General features: G+C 36.5%; 1 protein-coding gene across 1 annotated transcript in view; it reads left to right on the forward strand.

Annotated features, from left to right (window-relative positions):
* The window catches only part of Dop2R (dopamine D2-like receptor), a 381,342-nt gene that overhangs the window by 311,910 nt on the left and 50,054 nt on the right, over positions 1-19,378 (forward strand). The window contains exons 3-4 of the mRNA XM_081771656.1: positions 82-288; positions 2,488-2,606. Coding sequence (XP_081627782.1) covers positions 82-288; positions 2,488-2,606 — 326 coding nt within the window. The remainder of the gene's footprint in view (positions 1-81; positions 289-2,487; positions 2,607-19,378) is intronic.

The following is a 19,378-nucleotide window of genomic DNA, read 5'->3' on the forward strand; positions in this document are numbered from 1 at the left end:
ATCTCTAAATTACAACGTTGTATTCTTGTATTTTTTTAAAAAAGTACTGTAGAAGTTAATATATTTTTTCTTCTATTTTAGGCTTTGAGAAATCGAGCTCGAAAAGCAAGGGCTGCTCGGAAACCTCACGCATCGGACATCAAGCCTGGGTCTGTGATAGAGAACATTGCGCAAACGCGGAGGCTAGCGGAAACCACACTTGGAGGCCCCGCAGCTCCACAGGGTTCGTCGCTCAAAGAAACAACATTAGAAGATGACAAACCCACCAATACTGGGAGTGGAAGTCAAGTAAGAAAGAGCATTCCAATTTTATATATATATATATATATATATATATATATATATATATATATATATATATATATATATATATATATTATGAAACTAAAATATTGAAACTGTATGTATGGTTGCTAGTACGGTTACCCCACACTGTAACATAACGATAAACAGAGTCAAAGCAACTAGCAAACATTTGTAACTTAGGAAGGCTTTACGAACAAAATTATAGAATGGCAACACCGACTCTACCATCTCCATTACGTCAAAATTGATGGTTGTTAAAGGATGCAATAGCTACCAGATGCTTCAGGAAATCAGAAAATAAGCGTAGCTTAAACCATTGTTGCAGCTTCCGTCATATAGTAAAATTATTTCGAAACATTTTAATATAGGGATGACTAACTCACAGTACCTCATATGCCAATTTTTGCACAAACTTAAATGTCCCCTGCTTGAATCTTCAGCAGTTCTCTTTGGCATTAATTTAGATTGACATGTATTCTTTGGACTGGCCATCTACTTGTTTATTCAATCATACTAACTATTAAGATACGAACAAAAATCTGTTACAGTTACGTTGTCGGTTACTTGTTATTTTGACGTCAAAAAATACAGTATATTTTTAAATCTAAGACGAACTTCCGCCCCTTTTTATTAGCAAAAAATACATCTACAGCATACACTGGGTATATTATCAGAACTTATTATACTATACTAAGATCAAATCAAATATATATAGACCTCCCTTAGACTTTTTCAGTGGAAAGGCCCAATGAATCTGCGGTGGTTGAAGACTAAAGTAGTGGGCGAGGAAGAGTAGAGTTAGTGACTTCTATTCAGGGCAGAATAACTCCACTCCATATGTCACGAAAACAAGCAAACCCCATATTTTTAGGCTTAAAATATGGGCTGGAAAAAAATCGTCTTGTATTCAGAAATAAATACGATATTAGTCTTAAACATATTAGTTTTAAAATACAATCTGATACATTACTCACAAGGGAATAAGATTAAAATATTTGTTGCAATTTAACAAACATGTACAGCGTTTCCGCCTTTACAAAGCAAAATTTAAGGACACTTTATGCTTTCTGGGACCTATCAAAGCAAAATGTATGGACACCACTTTATGCAGCATTCGGGAGGAGGAAGATGAGTACCAGCGTTTCCTTTTCTGTAATAATATAATTTAAGTCTTTCTATCGTGAATGTTATATATTCAATCAATAAAAGGAAAATTAGACAATTCAAATCATATAGGCCCTATAAAATAAAAAAATATGGTCGATTTCAACAGTGTGTAGTCTACGCATGGGTCTATATGTTACGTACCTAAATACATGCAAAGCAAAAGATAGAAATAGTTAAATGTTTGTTGTAACAACAGTATCGTGTGTTATTATTATTGCTTTAGTTGCTGTCACTCCCAGGTCTACTGTTACTACTCCCATTTAAATGTATATTTCTGTTTACTTGTTGCTGCTTTGTGGAGTCGATCTTCTCCAGTTACAAAGTGAACTTAGACTTTCTGTTGCCAGGCACATTTCTACCTGCCTCCCGCTGTTGTGAGATTTACTCTTAGTTTGAAGGCTTTTATAATGTAAAAACTACGTTCCAATAATAATAATAATAATAATAATAATAATAATAATAATAATAATAATAATAATAATAATAATAATAATAATAATAATAATAATAATAATAATAATAATAATAGCTGCCAATTTCATCAATGTAATCATTAAAAGTCGACATGTTTTAAAGTCCCGACAGAGTTACGTTGGGATGAGTGCCAACCATAGTACAACCTCAAAAGTCTAATCGTTCAGTTGTCTTACAAAAGTTTCATTCTCATAACTGTAAGTTGGATTATTCAGTAATGTTGGCTTGAAATACAAACTTTAAACAGTCAAAGAAAATTCAATTACGTTTGTTTAATTTAATTCCTTTTATGGACAAGAATAAAAGGCGTTTTAGTGGCCAGAGTCTTTCGAGTAAGACTACTTACAGAGAACTGAGTGTGGATATTACCAAAGTATAAGTGAGAATGGAGTGGCATTACTCATATGTAATATCTATGAACTCTGGATATTATTAGACCCGTGCTTGCTTTTGAAGTAAAATAGGGTAAATGTTTATTTATAAAGAACAATAACGAATTTTTATCACTTGATTTGATACCTTTCTTTTTCCATCTCAAAGGAAGAAGAGGAAGATCTTGAAAAAGATGGCGATCGATCCCCAGGATCAGATGATTGTCACATCATTCCCAATGATAAATCAACGGAGTTCATTCTCTCCACTGTTACTGCAGAGCAAAGGTACTTTTCCATTTTACTTGTTCTTTTATTCTACTTTTTCTTGTCTAAAGAGAACAGGAATGTAATGCACGTAGAAAATGCAATTAATAATTTACCAACTTAGAGCAAAAGATCTCTAAATGTGTTTATTGACGTATTGATGCGTCCGATATCTTTTTTGAGGCAGTGAAAATTTGTGCTGAAGAGTCATCTATAATTTGATCTGCTATTCGTGATGCTATGTATTGTTAAACGGAATGATAATATTTTTTTCAATTAAATGTTTCATGTTTTAAATTAAACAAGGAAATGCCAATAAAATGCTCTAAACCGGAATATAGGGTGCCTCGGGGTAATTATGAAAGTGATTTTCGGGGTAATTTTGAGACGCCTTCTGAATTTGGTCATTTTTTTAGAAGTGATTTTTTTTGCTTTAGCTATTGAGAACAATCGTTTTTCTATCCATGTAGCACGATTTGTTTGTTTTCATCTTAGAAACATATGATGTCACGGTCGATTTTAAAAAGTGTTGCAAAAAAAGTTGATTCAACTTTTGATATACTACTGCAAAGGTGTAGATCTTTGAAGAATGGCAATTTACAGGTATTAAAATGTAGCCAAAAACATTTATTAAGTCCTACGGTGTTTTTTTTTTTTTTTTTTTTTTTTTTTTTTTTTTTTTGGCCAATACAAAATCTGTCAGTAACCTCAGAAATTTGAGGTCAATTTTTTGCTCTGGCTACAATTTCAATTTATAATGGTGAACTTTGGTTATGTGAGCGTTGTTCACGAATATTTGTGTTCACTCTTTAAAGTTTCTTTTTTTTCGTACCTATAAGATTGATCATGTAAATGGTTGTAATATGCGGCCTATAGCATGAAGAAACAAAGTAAAATTTATTTTATTTTATTTTATTATTTTTTGTGGGTAAAACTAATGTTATCTAACTGGTTCTTTTCAGGGCATTATCAAAAAAGCCCAGTCTCACTGTTGATATTTAACATTTACTACAAATTCTTCGTTCATAGTAAACTGTCAATAAAAATGTTCACCCTATTCTCTTTAAAAGCAACTACTAATACAAGTACCTGTAATAAAACAATATTCACAAACTTTGTGTGAAGAGTCTTATTCTATCATATCTAGCAGAAAGTAGAAATCCTTGTCTCATAATTATACCTCGTTTCATCCTCACAAGTGCTTTGCAAACTGAGAAAATCGTATGTCTCGGAATTCCCCCGGGATGTCTCAAAATTAGGGATGCGCACGAAACAAGTCGAGACAGCTCTTCCAATAGAGAATTATACATTTTTCGAGTCGAGACATCGCTTTTACAGCACATTTTCGAGACGAGATAGCCTCAAATCTTGTCTCGTGCACATCCCTACTCAAAATTGCCCCGAGCCAGGGTAGTTTTGAGACACGGATTTTTTTTAATTTTCTCTAGAAACTTCTGATATACACAAAATTTAGTCTAGGTATCTTCATTAATTACTGGAAGAATTAAACTCTCCAAGTTTTGTGAGGTTCTGTCCAGTAGTTTTCGAGATATATCAAAATTTGATTTTTGTCTCATAATTACCCTGGAGCACCCTATAGAAATCTTACTTATAATAACTACCTAGCACATATTGGTGCAACCGTTTCCCATGAATATAGTATTTTAAAAAAAGAAATAAATAAAGGAAAGAAAAGAATGTACTTTTGACTGTATTGATTGTGACCTCCGAAGGTTAACCGAAAAATACAAAGTAACCAATAAAATACGATTTTTGAAGTTAAGCTATTAAGATCAGATTGTAAAAAGGCAATGTATACACGTAATGAACTTCTAGTGGGATCCTTATTGTAAAAAGCTCTGAATTAATGGCGAAATAAAAGCCCGAAAATGGCTGGCAAAATTGCAAAATAAACACCCAAAAATGGCCGGTAAAATGACAAAATAAAATAAACAAGCAATCACGAACTTTGGGGGGAAAATAGATACTAAAATATGTAAAAGCTATAATTCGTTTACTAATCGAATAAAATGTTTCATTTTGCACTTTGTACTTACCACTTAAAATTCTGGAAACTTGTGCAACCCGTGAAGGGACATCTAACAATTCATTCGCCATTCTTCAGTAGTAACAATGAAACAATAACTTAAAAACAATATCACATTTTATTCACACGCGGTTACATTAGCACAAACATTCAAAAGGTGCATTTCGCCAGCCCCCCCCCCCCCCCACACACACACACACCTTGGAGTTTCGAAAAAAAAAACTATGCCAATCGTTTGTGCTACGTTTGTGCCGGAATGTACCAAAAAAATTTTCGTTTGTACCACTTCCGGTACGAAGTTATAATAGTTTTAAAGTGGGGGGCTGGGGAAACGGCAGCCCCCCCACCTAGGAATTTCGAAACAAAACCTATGCCAATCGTTTGTGCTACGTTTGTGCCGGAATGTACCGCAAAAATTTTCCTTTGTACCACTTCCGGTACGAAGTTATAAGGGTTTTAAAGTGGGGGGGCTGGAGAAACGGAAGCCTCCAAACTTGGAATTTCGAAACAAAACCTATGACAATCGTTTTTGCTACGTTTGTGCCGGAATGTACGGAAAAAAATTTCGTTTGTACCACTTACGGTACGAAGTTATAAGGGTTTTAAAGTGGGGGGGCTGGAGAAACAGCAGCCTCCAAACTTGGAATTTCGAAACAAAACCTATGCCAATCGTTTGTCCTACGTTTGTGCCGGAATGTACCGGAAAATTTTCGTTTGTACCACTTCCGGTACGAAGTTATAAGGGTTTTAAACTGGGGGGGCTGGAGAAACGGAAGCCTCCAATCTTGGAATTTCGAAACAAAAACTATGCCAACCGTTTGTGCTACGTTTGTGCCGGAATGTACCGGAAAATTTTCGTTTGTACTACTTCCGGTACGAAGTTATAAGGGTTTTAAAGTGGGGAGCTGGGGAAACGGCAGCCCGCCACCTAGAAATTTCAAAACTAAACCTATGTCAATCGTTTGTGCTACGTTTGTGCCGGAATGTTCCGCAAAAATTTTCGTTTGTACCATATCCGGTACGAAATTATAAGGTTTTGAAGTGGGGGGCTGGGACACGGCAGCCTCTCACCTAGGAATTTCAAAACAAAACTTATGTCAATCGTTTGTGCTAGGATTGTGCCTGAATGTACCGCAAAAATTTTCGTTTGTACCACTTCCAGTACGAAGTTATAAGGGTTTTAAAGTGGGGGGCTGGAGAAACGGTAACCCCCTAAAGTGAAATTTCGAAACAAAACCTATGCCAATCGTTTGTGCTACGTTTGTGCCGGAATGTACCGAAAACATTTTCGTTTGTACCACTTCCGGTACGAAGTTATAAGGGTTTTGATGTGGGGGGCTGGGGAGACGGCAGCCCCCGACCAATGAATTATATAAAAAAAAGTATGCCAATCGTTTGTGCTACGTTTGTGCCGGAATGTACCGCAAAAAATTTCGTTTGTACAACTTCCGGTACGATGTTATAAGGGTTTTAAAGTGGGGGGCTGGGGAAACGGCAGACCCCTCCTAAAAATTTCAAAACAAAACCTATGCCAATCGTTTGTGTTACGTTTGTGCCGGAATGTACCGCAAAAAAAATTTTTTGTACCACTTCCGGTACGAAGTTATAGTAGTTTTAAAGTGAGGGGGGCTGGGGAAACGGCAGCCCCCCCACCTTGGAATTTCGAAACGAAACCTATGCCAATCGTTTGTGCTACGTTTGTGCCGGAATGTACCGCAAAAATTTTCATTTGTACCACTTCCGGTACGAAGATATAAGGGTTTTGAAGTGGAGGGCTGGGGAAACAGCAGCCCCCCCACCTAAAAATTTCAAAACAAAACCTATGCCAATCGTTTGTGCTATGTTTGTGCCGGAATATACCGCAAAAATTTTCGTTTGTACCACTTCCGGTACGAAGTTATAATAGTTTTAAAGTGGGGGGCAAACTTCAGAAACATCAAATTCTATACAAATAGAGATAGAAACATTGAGTTAACGGCAATCGTTAGTGCACTTAAAAGCACTAAGCACTAACGTTAGTGCTATCATATTTTGGGATTTATTCAAGATTTTTGGTGGGGGGCCAACTTCAGAAATATCAAATTCTATGCAAATAAAGGTAGAAATATAGTGTTAACGGCAATCATTAGTGCATCATTAGTGCACTTAAACGCACTAAGCACTAACGTTAGTGCTACTATATTTTGAGATTTATTCAAAAAATTTGGTGGAGTGGTCAACTTCAGTAATATCAAATTCTATACAAATAGGGATGAAACATGGGGTTAGTGGCAAACGTTAGTGCATCGTTAGTGCACTTAAACGTACTAAGCACTATCGTTGGTGCTACCATATTTTGGAATTCATTCAAGATTTTCGGTGGGATGGGCAACTTCAGTAATTTCAAATTCTATACAAATAGAGATAGGAACATAGAGTTAACGGCAATCGTTAGTGCATCGTTAGTGCACTTAAAATACTAAACACTGACGTTAGTGCTACAATATTTTGGGATTTATTCAAGATTTTAGATGGGGGCCAACTTCAGAAATATCAAATTCTATACAAATAGAGGTAGAAACATGCAGTTAAAGACAATCGTTATTGCATCGTTAGTTCACTTACATGCACTAAGCATTAAGGTTAGCATTACCATATTTCGGGATTTATTCAAGATTTTTGGTGGGGCCAACTTCAGAAATATCAAATTCCATACAAACGTTTAGTGCTTTCTAGAAGCACTAACGATACACTAATGAATGGCATTAATTTTTTGTTAGTGCTTGAAGTAGACGCAAGTTCACCGTGCCCTCCAAAGATATTGTACCTGTAGCACCTACACTAATGAAGTACTAACGTTAGGGGTTGGTGCACTAAGAACCATTAACAATTGCACTAGAAGATATCATTATAGTGCTTTTGAATATGGCGGAAATTTGATGCAATTAAAAATTCCTAATAAATGTCTTATAGGAGTTTAGTGACATGTAATTGTCCATAACTACACTAATATTGAAGGACAAACGAAACTGTTAGTGTTTTCTAGAAGCACTAAGGATGCACTAACGATTGCACTAGAATAGATCAGTAGTACTCTTGAATTTGACGAAAATTTGATGCAATGAAAAAATTCCCATAAATTTTTTATGTGTTTCGTTACATGTAATTGGACATAACTAAACTAATATTGAAGTTTTAACTAAATTGTTAGTGTTTTCCAGAAGCACTACCAATGCACTAACGAATGGCACTAAGTTTTTAGTTACTGCTTGCAGTGGGGGCGCTAAGTTCACTCTGGCCTCAAAAGGTATTTTAATTATAGCACATTTACTAATGAAGCACTAATCTTAGGTGTAGATGCGCTAAGAAGCACTAACAATGCACTAACGATCGCTCTAGAAGAGATCATTAGTGATTTTAAATTTGGCGGAAATTTGATTCAATGAAAAATTTGCCTAAATTTCTTGTGAGTCTCGTGATATGTAATTGGCCATAACTACACTAATAGTGAAGCACTAACGAAATTGTTAGTGCTTTATAGAAGCACTAACGAATTGGACTTTTTTCCGTTAGTGCTTAAAGTGTCGGTGCGAAATTCACGCTGACTTCCCCATAGTTTTTTTTACTTGTAACACCTACACTAATGAAGCACTAACGTTAGGTGTTTGTGCTCTAAGAAGCAATTACGATGCACTAACAATTGCACTAACAGAGGTAATTAGTGCTTTTGAATGCGATGGAAATTTGATACAATGAATAATTCCCCATGTGTTTCTTATGGGAGTTTTGAGACTTATAATTGGCCATTTCTACACTAATGGTGAAACACTAACGAAACTACTTGTATCTTCTAGAAGTACTAACAATGCACTAACGTATAAAACTAATTTTTTTCGTTAGTGCTTGTAGTGGGGGCTAAGTTCACGATAATTTCGAAAGTTTTCTTTCCTTGTAACATTAGTGCTTCCTAGTGCACCAACACCTAAGTTTCGTGCTTCATTAGTGTAGGTGCTACAAGTAAGAAACCTTTGCGGGCCAGCGTGAACTTGGTTCCCACTTCAAGCAGTAACGAAAAATAAGTCCATTCGTTAATGTATCGTTAGCGCTTCTGCAAAACACTCATAGTTAATGCTTAACTATTGATGTAGATATGGCCAATTATATGCCACAAAAATCTCATAAGAGATTTATGTGGAATTTTTCATTGCGTCAAATTTCCGCCAAAATCAAAAGCACTAATGACCTCTTCTACTGAAATCGTTAGTGCTTCTTAGTGCATTAACACCTAACGTTAGTTCTTCATTAATGTAGGTCCTACAAGTAAAAAAACCTTTGGAAGCTTTCATAAACTTGACGCCCCACTTCAACCAATAACGAAAAAATTACAGCCGTTTTCATTAGTGCTTCACTATTAGTGTAGTTATGGCCAGTTACATCTCAGGAAACTCACATAAGAAATTTAAGGGGAGTTTTTCACTGTGTCCAATTTCTGCCAAATTAAAAAGCACTAATGATCATTTCCAGTACAATCCTTAGTGCATCGTTAGTGCTTCTTCGTGCACCAACCCCTAACGTTAGTGCTTAATTAGTGTAGGTGCTACAAGTAAAATATCTTTGGTGGTCAGCGTGAATTTGCGCCCTCTTCAAGCACTAACAAAGTAATTAGTGCATTCGTTACTGATTCCTGAAACTACTGACACTTTGTATGGAATTTGATATTTCCGAAGTTGGCCCCCACCAAAAATTTTGAATAAATCTCAAAATGTGGTAACACTAACGTTAGTGCTTAGTGCTTTTAAGTGCACTAACGATGCACTAACGATTACCGTCAACCCCATGTTTCTACCTCTATTTGTATAGAATTTGATATTTCTGAAGTTGGCCCCCCACCGAAAATCTTGAATAATCCCAAAATATGGTAGCACTTACGGTAGTGCTTAGTGTGTTTAAGTGCACTAACAATGCACTAACGATTACCGTCAACCCCATGTTTCTACCTCTATTTGTATAGAATTTGATATTTCTGAAGTTGGCCCCCCACCGAAAATCTTGAATAATCCCAAAATATGGTAGCACTTACGGTAGTGCTTAGTGTGTTTAAGTGCACTAACGATGCGCTAAGTTTAGTGAAAATCTGTCTGCATAAAGAAGGGTGGGGGGCTAACTTCATATGAAGTTGGTCCCCCACCAAAATCTTCAATATCTCGTAAACGCTGATAGCACTAACGTTAGTTCTAAATGCACTAACGTGCAATAACGATGCATTAACGATGTGCAACGTTTGGTGTAATTTGGGAGAGGTGGGGGGCCAACTTCAGGCAAGTAATTTTTTGCGGTGTATTCCGGTAAAAACGTACCACAAACGATTGACACAGTCTTATCTCGAAATTCCAAGGCGGGGGGTTCTAGAAACGGCAGCCCCTAGTTAAAACTGTCATACTTTTGTACTGGAAGTGATACAAACAAAAATGTTTGCGATACATTCCGACACAAACGTAGCACAAAAGATTGCAATAGGTTTTGTTTTGAAATTCTTAGGTAGCGGGCTGCCGTTTCCCCAGCTCCCCACTTTAAAACCCTTATAACTTCGTACCGGAAGTAGTACAAACGAAAATTTTTCCGGAACATTCCGGCACAAACGTAGCACAAACGATTGGCATAGTTTTTATTACGAAATTCCAAGGTTTGAGGCTTCCGTTTCTCCAGCCCCCCCCCCCCCACTTTAAAACCCTTATAACTTCGTACCGGAAGTGGTAAAAGGAAAATTTTTTGGTACATTCCGGCACAAACGTAGGACAAACGATTGTCATAGGTTTTGTTTTGAAATTCCTAGGTGGGGGGCTGTCGTTTCCCCAGCCCTCTCACTTTAAAACCCTTATAACTTCGTACCGGAAGTGGTTCAAACGAAAATTTTTGCGGTACATTCCGGCACAAACGTAGCACAAACGATTGCCATAGGTTTTGTTTCGAAATTCCAAGTTTGGAGGCTGCCGTTTCTCCAGTCCCCCACTTAAAAACCCTTATAATTTCGTACCGGAAGTGGTACAAACGAAAATTTTTGCGGTACATTCCGGCACAAATGTAGGACAAACGATTGACGTAGGTTTTGTTTTAAAATTCCTAGGTGGGGGGGCTGCCGTTTCCCCAGCCCTCCCACTTTAAAACCCTTATAACTTCGTACCGGATGTGGTACAAACGAAAATTTTTCCGGTACATTCCGGCACAAACGTAGCACAAACGATTGTCATAGGTTTAGTTTTAAAATTCCTAGGTGGCGGGCTGCCGTTTCCCCAGCTCCCCACTTTAAAACCCTTATAACTTCGTACCGGAAGTGGTACAAACAAAAATTTTTGCGGAACATTCTGGCACAAATGTAGCACAATCGATTGGCATAGGTTTTTTTTCGAAACTCCAAGGTGGGGGGGCTGGCGAAATGCACCTACATTCAATGCACAAGAAATACTAAAGTGAAGTCATTTTACACTACACTAGCAGTTTATTTTACTTACGAAAGGTTTTTCATATTTTTGTTCTCTTGAAATTATTAACATCTTTTTAAGATTTTCAAAGGAAAGACTTTCTCTCCTGTCAGAAGGAATTCGCTTTAGATGTGAAAATGATCTTTCCACATCTACAGATGTCACTGGAGTATATATGTGAAACATAAGGATCCATGTCACTGTCAACAGTTGTATCAGCATCACCTTCCATAACACTAGCGATGTCCTTCAATTTTCCCAAATCTGGATTAGCACTTACAACCCGATCACACTTACGCCGAATGTACTCGCCCTTGTCACCAGATACAACACTCAGATCGTTGCGAGTATCATTGAAGATTTTCAGAGAACTAGCGAGAGTCTGTTCTTTTTTTTTTTTTTTTTCAAGCTTGGCTATAGCATCTGGTAACTTTGCAAAATGTGTTGCAATGAAGACTTAGTCCTTTTTCAAGGAATTCTTCTGAAGCAAACTTTGAGCAACCTTAATTGAAGACGCATCATCCTCATCAAAAGTATCAATGATTCTTTTGATGGGTTCAAAGTTGTTAGCATAACAGAGAACAGCTGTAATCCATGTACCCCATCTCGTTAAGACAGGCTGTGGTGGAAGCGGAAGTTTAGGGGCTAATTCGCGAAACGCACTTGTGCGCGACGGAGCTTTCAGAAACACCTTTTTCAGATTTGACACAAGAAGGTCAACGTCAGGAAAACGAGAACGAACTTCCTCTGCAATTCTATGTAGCGCATGTGCCAGACAAGTGACATGCAGCATACGTGGGAATAGAACCTTAAGGGCTTTTGCTCCACTTTTCATGTATGCTGCTCCGTCTATGACAAAAAGAAGGACCTTATCGTATTTTACACATTCTGGCCACAGAATACTCAGCGATTTTGTAAAAAACTGTGCAATTGCTGTGCCATTTACTTTTTCCAGAACTTCTGATGCAATCAAAAATGTTTGTGTGCCTTCTTTCCCTCCCAAAGTTACAATTACAACGTTGGCAATGGAACGTCCTAGAATATCGCAAGTTTCATCAATTGAAATCCATATACTTTTGTCAGCAACACTTTTACGGATATCGTCAATAGTTCTGCTTTACGCGCTATTAACGTAAGTCTTTCTCAAAGATGATTCACTTCTCGAGAAAGTTTCTAAAGGAAACATTTTCTAATTTCCATACAGGAATGTCCGCGTTAATTGGAGCTTTACACAGATCATTCGTAAAACTTTTAGTACGCGAAGCGGGATTCGTGACTGTTTCAAGAAGATTTTGAACCTTTTCACCAACTGATTTGCGTGTTCTTTTAGAATTATGTTTTGCCGTGCTTATGTGCTGTGTTACAAAATAACGCTTTTCAGCGGAAACCACAGTTTCACATAACTTAGAAAAGAGTACAGAACCGTCTGTTGAAAACACAGTACGCCCGAACTCACTCACAAATTTTTCCAATTTCTATTGCCTAGAAAGACCAACTTTCGGCATCTTGAAATATTGAAACGTAGTAAAATACCAGTTCTGTATCACCCACGCCTAAGATTCACAATAACTGCCCACCTGGCTACTTCTTGAAAGTAAGCATCTTCGTTTGTCATTCCAAGAACCGAACACTGCTTCAAAACTCCAAGAGCTGAATACGCAGTAGCATCCTCGCCCCTCCACTTGCCACATTCCAACGGGAATAGACCAGTTATTATCAGACACTGTGATCGCTTGGCTAGGTAAGAGCGACACAGATCTGTGGTATGCTGTCATTCATGAGTAAATAAAGAGTAGTGGAAGAAAAAACCTGTGACAATGGCAACAAATTGCTTCTAAATTGTGAAATTGCACTTCCCCTGAAAATATCATGAAAATTGCAATAATGGCATTTATGGCATTTTGCCATTAATTCCGGGCTTTAGTTAGCACCATAATAAGTAATATTACTAGTACAGATTGACATGATTTTCGAATGATTAATATTTTCCATTTTTTTCTTTTTTTTACATAAAATATATTTATACTTACAATGATTACGGCTTTCTAATATTAAGCTGTACTGAAGAATGGATCACCTACAGAATACAATGTTTGACGGTCATAAAGCAAGGTATACGTAATTAAGTTCTAGAAAAACCCGTATAGTAAAACTGCACTATATCTTTGCTTGAAAGATTGAGTTTCTAAAGTGAAAAATAAACAAAAACATTTGTTGATTTCGAGAAATCATTTAAAAATTTGTAATGCTTCTAGTATATCTGACATTTGTGTGTACCGTTTCTTTCTCTGTATCTGATATTTGTGTGTACCGTTTCTTTCTCTCACACACGAAATGCTTTTATGTTGATGATGTTTGATTTTTTTACAATCACATACAGTATGAAACTATACATACTATACTCTGTATTCAGGAACATCTTATAATCAGAAATTATGCTAAAGTGTGCAGGCCTGAACTGTAACAGCATAAGCCTTCACAGTGCCGTGCTGTGGAAAATCAGCGCCCGGGGCGAGAATATACGGCGGAGCCCCCGTACATAATTTTCTCTCTTTTATTTCCTTTTTTCTTTATTTTCCTCCTGAATTTTGCGCCCCTTACTTCGGCGCCCGGGGCCATCGACTGATATTTTCTTAAATTTACAATTTATGTTCTTCCTATTTGCATTACCAAAATAAACGTTTTCTATGTTTGAGTCTTCCAATTCCAAACTGGCTTTTGTCCATTTACAGCAAACTGTCCGGGAAACTTGAGAAAAAAATGTAGGGTTGATATGTATTGAAGAACTGGAAATATTTCATGATGTTCAAGTGATTCACATGAATGAACTCAAGTATTTCCAGTTCTACAAACATATAGATTCCAGTTTTTCTGTTTTCCGAGATTTTCTGTAAATGAACAAAAGTCGATTTGGAACTGAACGAATCATATATGTACGATTTTTTCAACACTACATATCTACATGTATTTTACAAGCCATTGTAAGAGGCTGGTAACCACCTCAAAAATGTAGGGGATCGGTAGAATTTAGTGGGGCAAGATCCAACCATCTTATAGTTCATCACCATATTATAGTTCATTGCAAGCCTACCGTAAAAATTTTAGGAGGGCGGTAGTAAAAATTGTAATAAACGACCAGTGTATAGCATTATCTTTTTAATAGCAACATGGAGAAGGGGTCCTAATCCTGCTGTCTGCGAGAGGGGCCCCCCAAACCTTTAGTTACGCAACTGGGTATACTAACCACAGGACTACGCCGAGACAGTAGCGGTTCTTAACTCACAATAGCAAGAAGGAAGGCAAGAAATATTTTGGGGTGTCGAGGCAGCCACACTTGTTTTGCTTTGAATATTATTATTATCGGTTATACATATTACTATTATTATTATTATTATTATTATTATTATTATTATTATTATTATTATTATTATTATTATTATTATTATTATTATTATTATTATTGTTGTTGTTATTATTCAGCGGTTGTGCGTAGAAAATGGGGGCGAAGGAGGGGCGAGAAAAATATTGGGGTGGCGGTCACCCCTCCTCGCCTTCCTGTAGCGCCGCCACTGTGCCAAGAAATAGTAATAGGAGTTCATTTTGGTGATTTTCACTTTACTTTCTCTACCTAGCCTGCCTCTTTAATGAATATTTTGTTTAATTCACTGTGATGTTCTACTGTTTACATTGTGAAGTTCTCTTTAGGGTAGACCTTAAAAATGGTAACAGAGAATTTTAGGGGTTTTCCCAATCACCTTTTAATATAAAATTCCTCCTATATACAGTAATAATAATTACAGTCTTAAATACTAAGTCATTTTAGATGTTTGGAGGTTTTGTTGACGAGATTGTAGGGACCAAGAAACCAATCGTGCTAAGGTAATAGGATCTAATGCTTTGTGACCAAGGAGTGTAATTAGGTATACCTCGGAGACCTAGCGTCCTAGAGATGAGAATAAAACTCAAAGAGCAAGCGTCTTAAAGAGTGGTTACGTTATTGTTGAGGACCAGGCGTCCAAGCGAAGGATTCCGTCAAAGGCCAGGCGTCCTGGAGAGTGGAGGTGACGATCAATCGGTGAAGATTAATGCCTTCTGCGGTGTTGTGGCTCCTTTTATCCTGAAATGTTGTTGACGTAATTGATCTTCGTTATTTCACGATTATTGACGATGGTCAACGATGTCTTCTTCGTGATTGTTGTCTGAAGGTGTTCACAACCAGCACGTGGTGTTGGGAGCACGTATATAACATTGTAAAGTCCAGAAGGTATAACGTCGTTGGCTTCCCGCGCTTGGGCCTGCTCGTCACTGGGGGTGTGGTAAGAGGATGGCCAATCACCACCCGCCAATCACCGCGCTCAGCAAGCCAGGAGTAACCAAGCTGGCAACTCTCCAGTAACGTCACTACCACTTTTCGCGGGAAGCCAACGACGTTATACCTTCCATACTATAGTATGCTTGAAATATTTCGATGTGAAAAATGTTTTATATCAATTAGGAAACTATTCCGTTAGGATTATTCTTTACAAAATTACTGAAAGATGTTTTAAATTCTGACAACCCTGTTCAGTCAGTGTACATTTTTTGTACTTGAGGTTAGAATAGTTCTTTTTGGAACTACTTTCGTCAGAAATCATTATTTTTTACCGTGTATTTAGCAAACTATGTAGTAATCAGCCTCCTTAAATAACAATTAAAGTTCGAAACACTACTACGTATTAGACACATATTTACGTTCAAGATTATGCAGTCATTTATATACGTAATAACACAACGTAGTGCCATTTAAATATTAAAAAAATGCATACCCAGCTGGCAACACTGCATTACTTACAGCATTGATGATAATGCTTTTTGATAGCTCGGTGGAATGTATAATGTTAGTAAAATTTTGTATAGATTGCTTATACAAATTTGAAGGTATTTGAATTTATTTTAAAATGTTATCATTATCTGGGTTCACTTTTGTCAAATCTTTATTATGCCATAACTTAAATATTTATGCCTATTAGCTACTAAAACTTTTGAATAAATTACACCTTCGGAGGGCTAACTAAATCTGTTATCGGATTATGCAAAAACCCATTTCACAGATCACATAGCCTATTTTACAGTTAAGCATTACTGGTTAGCCAATAGATGAATAAAATCATTTTCGAGAAAATCATTCAAAAATCACTACTACCAGTAAACTCAGTGGCGTAAGCAGAGTAAACTTCCGGCTTTTAATACTGTTCCCTTCACACTTTCAACCAGATAACATAAAAAATAATACACATTGACCATATTTTAGACATGTAGTAAAATCCTGAAACGATATTAACTTAGAAACTTGAACTCCCTCTCTTGATGAAGTTTTGTGTCGCCACTCACAAGGGAACATTTTATATTGATAGTAGCATTGCCCAATCAATGTGCAATCGATAGAGGAGTGAAGAAAAGTGAGAAATCCAAAGTTTTACAGGCCGACACCTAGAAACACAGGAGATACAAAGGAAAGAAGAGTCTAGAATCATATGAAGATAGCAATGCAGAAGACATACTGACACAAAAAGAACTTGAAAATGATTAAAATAATCAAAATGACAGTTACACAACAGTATAGTAAGCAAACATTGTACCCACAGACATGTTTAATAGCATTATATGTAATGCAGCGTTACCAACTGAGCACAAAATGAAGTTTTGTTAAATTTATTTATTGAAACAGAACACAACAGGTATTATACCCAATTACAGTGTTCATCTTTCATGAAATAATATATTTACAATTTTGCTTTTAAACCTTGTGAGGCAATCAGCGTAAATATCTACATTATTTGTCATTTTTAAGAGTCTGTTGTAGGTTGCACTAATCCTCCATGTTGGCGACTTATTTAGGACATTAGTCCTTGCTTTTGCACAATAAAAGAAGTTATAGTTTTCTGTACGTGTTTTTCTACCTGGAACGTTTATTTGAAAGCTCGAAAGCAATTCGTTGCAGTCTAGCTTATTATTAAGTACCTTGTACAAAAATATCATGTCAGATAAGGTTCTTCTTTGTTTGAGGGTTAGTTTCAAAATTCCTATTTAATAAATTAGTGTTTTCAGTTCTTGGGAAAATGTTTGTTTCCTTATATACAAGATATCTAAGAAATTTGGACTGGATTTTTTCTATTTTTAGTGAGTTAATTTTTGTATCTGGGTTCCATACAAGCGTCGCGTATTCGAGTTTGGATCGAACGTAAATGACACGGAACACAAATTATAACATCTAGCAAATCTAATTATAAATAGAACCATATCTGTAAAGTCTTGATGTACAATGTTGCCAACGTTTAAGGACAGGCCTATATGAATTCCTATATAGATCTTGGATGTAGAAGAGTACATACAATACACGATTCGAACTAGTTAAAATCAAAATATGAGACTACAAACAAGAATATAATCACTAAAGTAGGAAAATAAGGAACGAAGCACAGTGTCGAAACAGTTTTTCCCAAGTTGAAAATCAGAACAGTATCAAACACAACACTTAAAAGTGAAATGATGCATGCGCTTAGATTGATAATTAATTAGCAGGTTGACTTTTCTGATGCACGTAACATTGTATCACTGTATGTATTCCTCTACATCCGAGACTCATATAGAGTAGGAATTCATATAAACCTATCTTCAAACGTTGGCAACATTGTACATCAAGACTTTACAGGTATGGCTCTACTCATAATTAGATTTTCTAGATGCTATAATTTGTGTTCCGTGTAATCTAACAAAACTTCATTTTGTGCTCAGTTAGCAACACTGCATTACATATGATGTTATTCAGCATGTCTGCGGATACAATGTTTGTTTACTATACTGTTATTCAAATGCCATTTTGATTACTTTAATCATTTTCAAGTTCTTTCTTTGTCAATGTGTCTTTTACATTGATATCTTCACATGATTCTAGATCCTTCTTTCATCTGTATCTCCTATGTTTCTGGTTGTCGGCCCATAAAACTTTGGATTTCTCACTCCTCTATCGATTGCACATTGTTTGATTGGACAGCACTACTATCAATATAAGATGTTCCCTTGTCAGTAAACTGCATGTTATTGAATTTATCCGAGAGAAACTAATTATGCCACATTAAACTGTTGTCAATGAAATATTCAGTTACAGAACATGAACAAAGTTTCTGAAACGTTTATCGAGAAAATAGTAATTTTAGCTCAGGAGTAAACTATCCTCATTTTTGCACCCAAAGGAAAATAAAAGTAGCAACCCGAGAAACCATACTCTTATGTTTTGCAAGTAGAGCGCGGTGGCTCAGTGGTACAACTTCCACCTCTGGTGCTTGGACTCCCTGGTTCGATCCCAGCTCGCGCAAGTGGAATTTGTGGCAGACAAACACCGCGTCCGCAGGTTTTCTAGGGGTTCTCCCGTTTCCTCCCACTTTATTCATTCCTCCATTACATTTATTTCTTATCATCATTGTCTCCTTTAGCCGGGCCGGAATAACCGTGGGACGTAAAACTGAACAATTTCATTTTCTTACGTCTTGGAAAAACTCAACTTATGTTTTCTTGGTATTACATCATTTACTATTTAACAGTAATACAAACTGCATATTTCTCTCTGCTTCTAAATAGTTTTATAACGGCCCCATCCATTACGTGATGTCCGCCCCCCTTTTTTTTAATCGGTTCACTGATTTACTTTTCGTTTTCTTTGAATTCTGCATATACAGTACTTAAAGAACCTTATAATTAAAATTTGTTTTGACATGTTGAAAGAAGTGGCCTTTTGACCTTTAGGCTATATATACGTAACATAGAACAGATGAACAAATAGACATTAAAACAAAAAAATCTACATGTATGTAGGTGTCGAGAAAATTGTGCCAGAAAAATGGTTGAAATCTCGAATTCGATTTCCTCACTGTTACCAAGTCTTCCTCATTCCTATGAATGTACGATTTTTTTTTTTTTTTAATAAATAAATGAAAAAGCATTCTCAGAATAGATGTATAGTAATTTGAGTAGTTTAGCAACCTTGGATTCCGAGGCTATATATTCAGAGATTTGGTCAGTAGAAGACAGTGTAGTGCCGAGTAATCATAGCAGCTGCACGTGAAGCAGAAATCTAATCAGAAGTTTGAAGCGTGTTTGGTTGAGAGATCAGAGATTCTCCTTTTCAAGCAAAGGAGTTAAAGCTTCAGCTGTAGTGTGGGTTTACTTTTTTCTTCTTCTTTTAAGAGTAAGTGAGGGGGGAGAGAGAAAAGAAAGCAAAAAAAAATCCTTGCCTGTTTTTCGTATCTTGA

Source organism: Thermobia domestica, chromosome 9, assembly GCF_964235325.1.
Source record: "Thermobia domestica chromosome 9, izTheDome1.hap1.1, whole genome shotgun sequence".
Taxonomy (NCBI): domain Eukaryota; kingdom Metazoa; phylum Arthropoda; class Insecta; order Zygentoma; family Lepismatidae; genus Thermobia; species Thermobia domestica.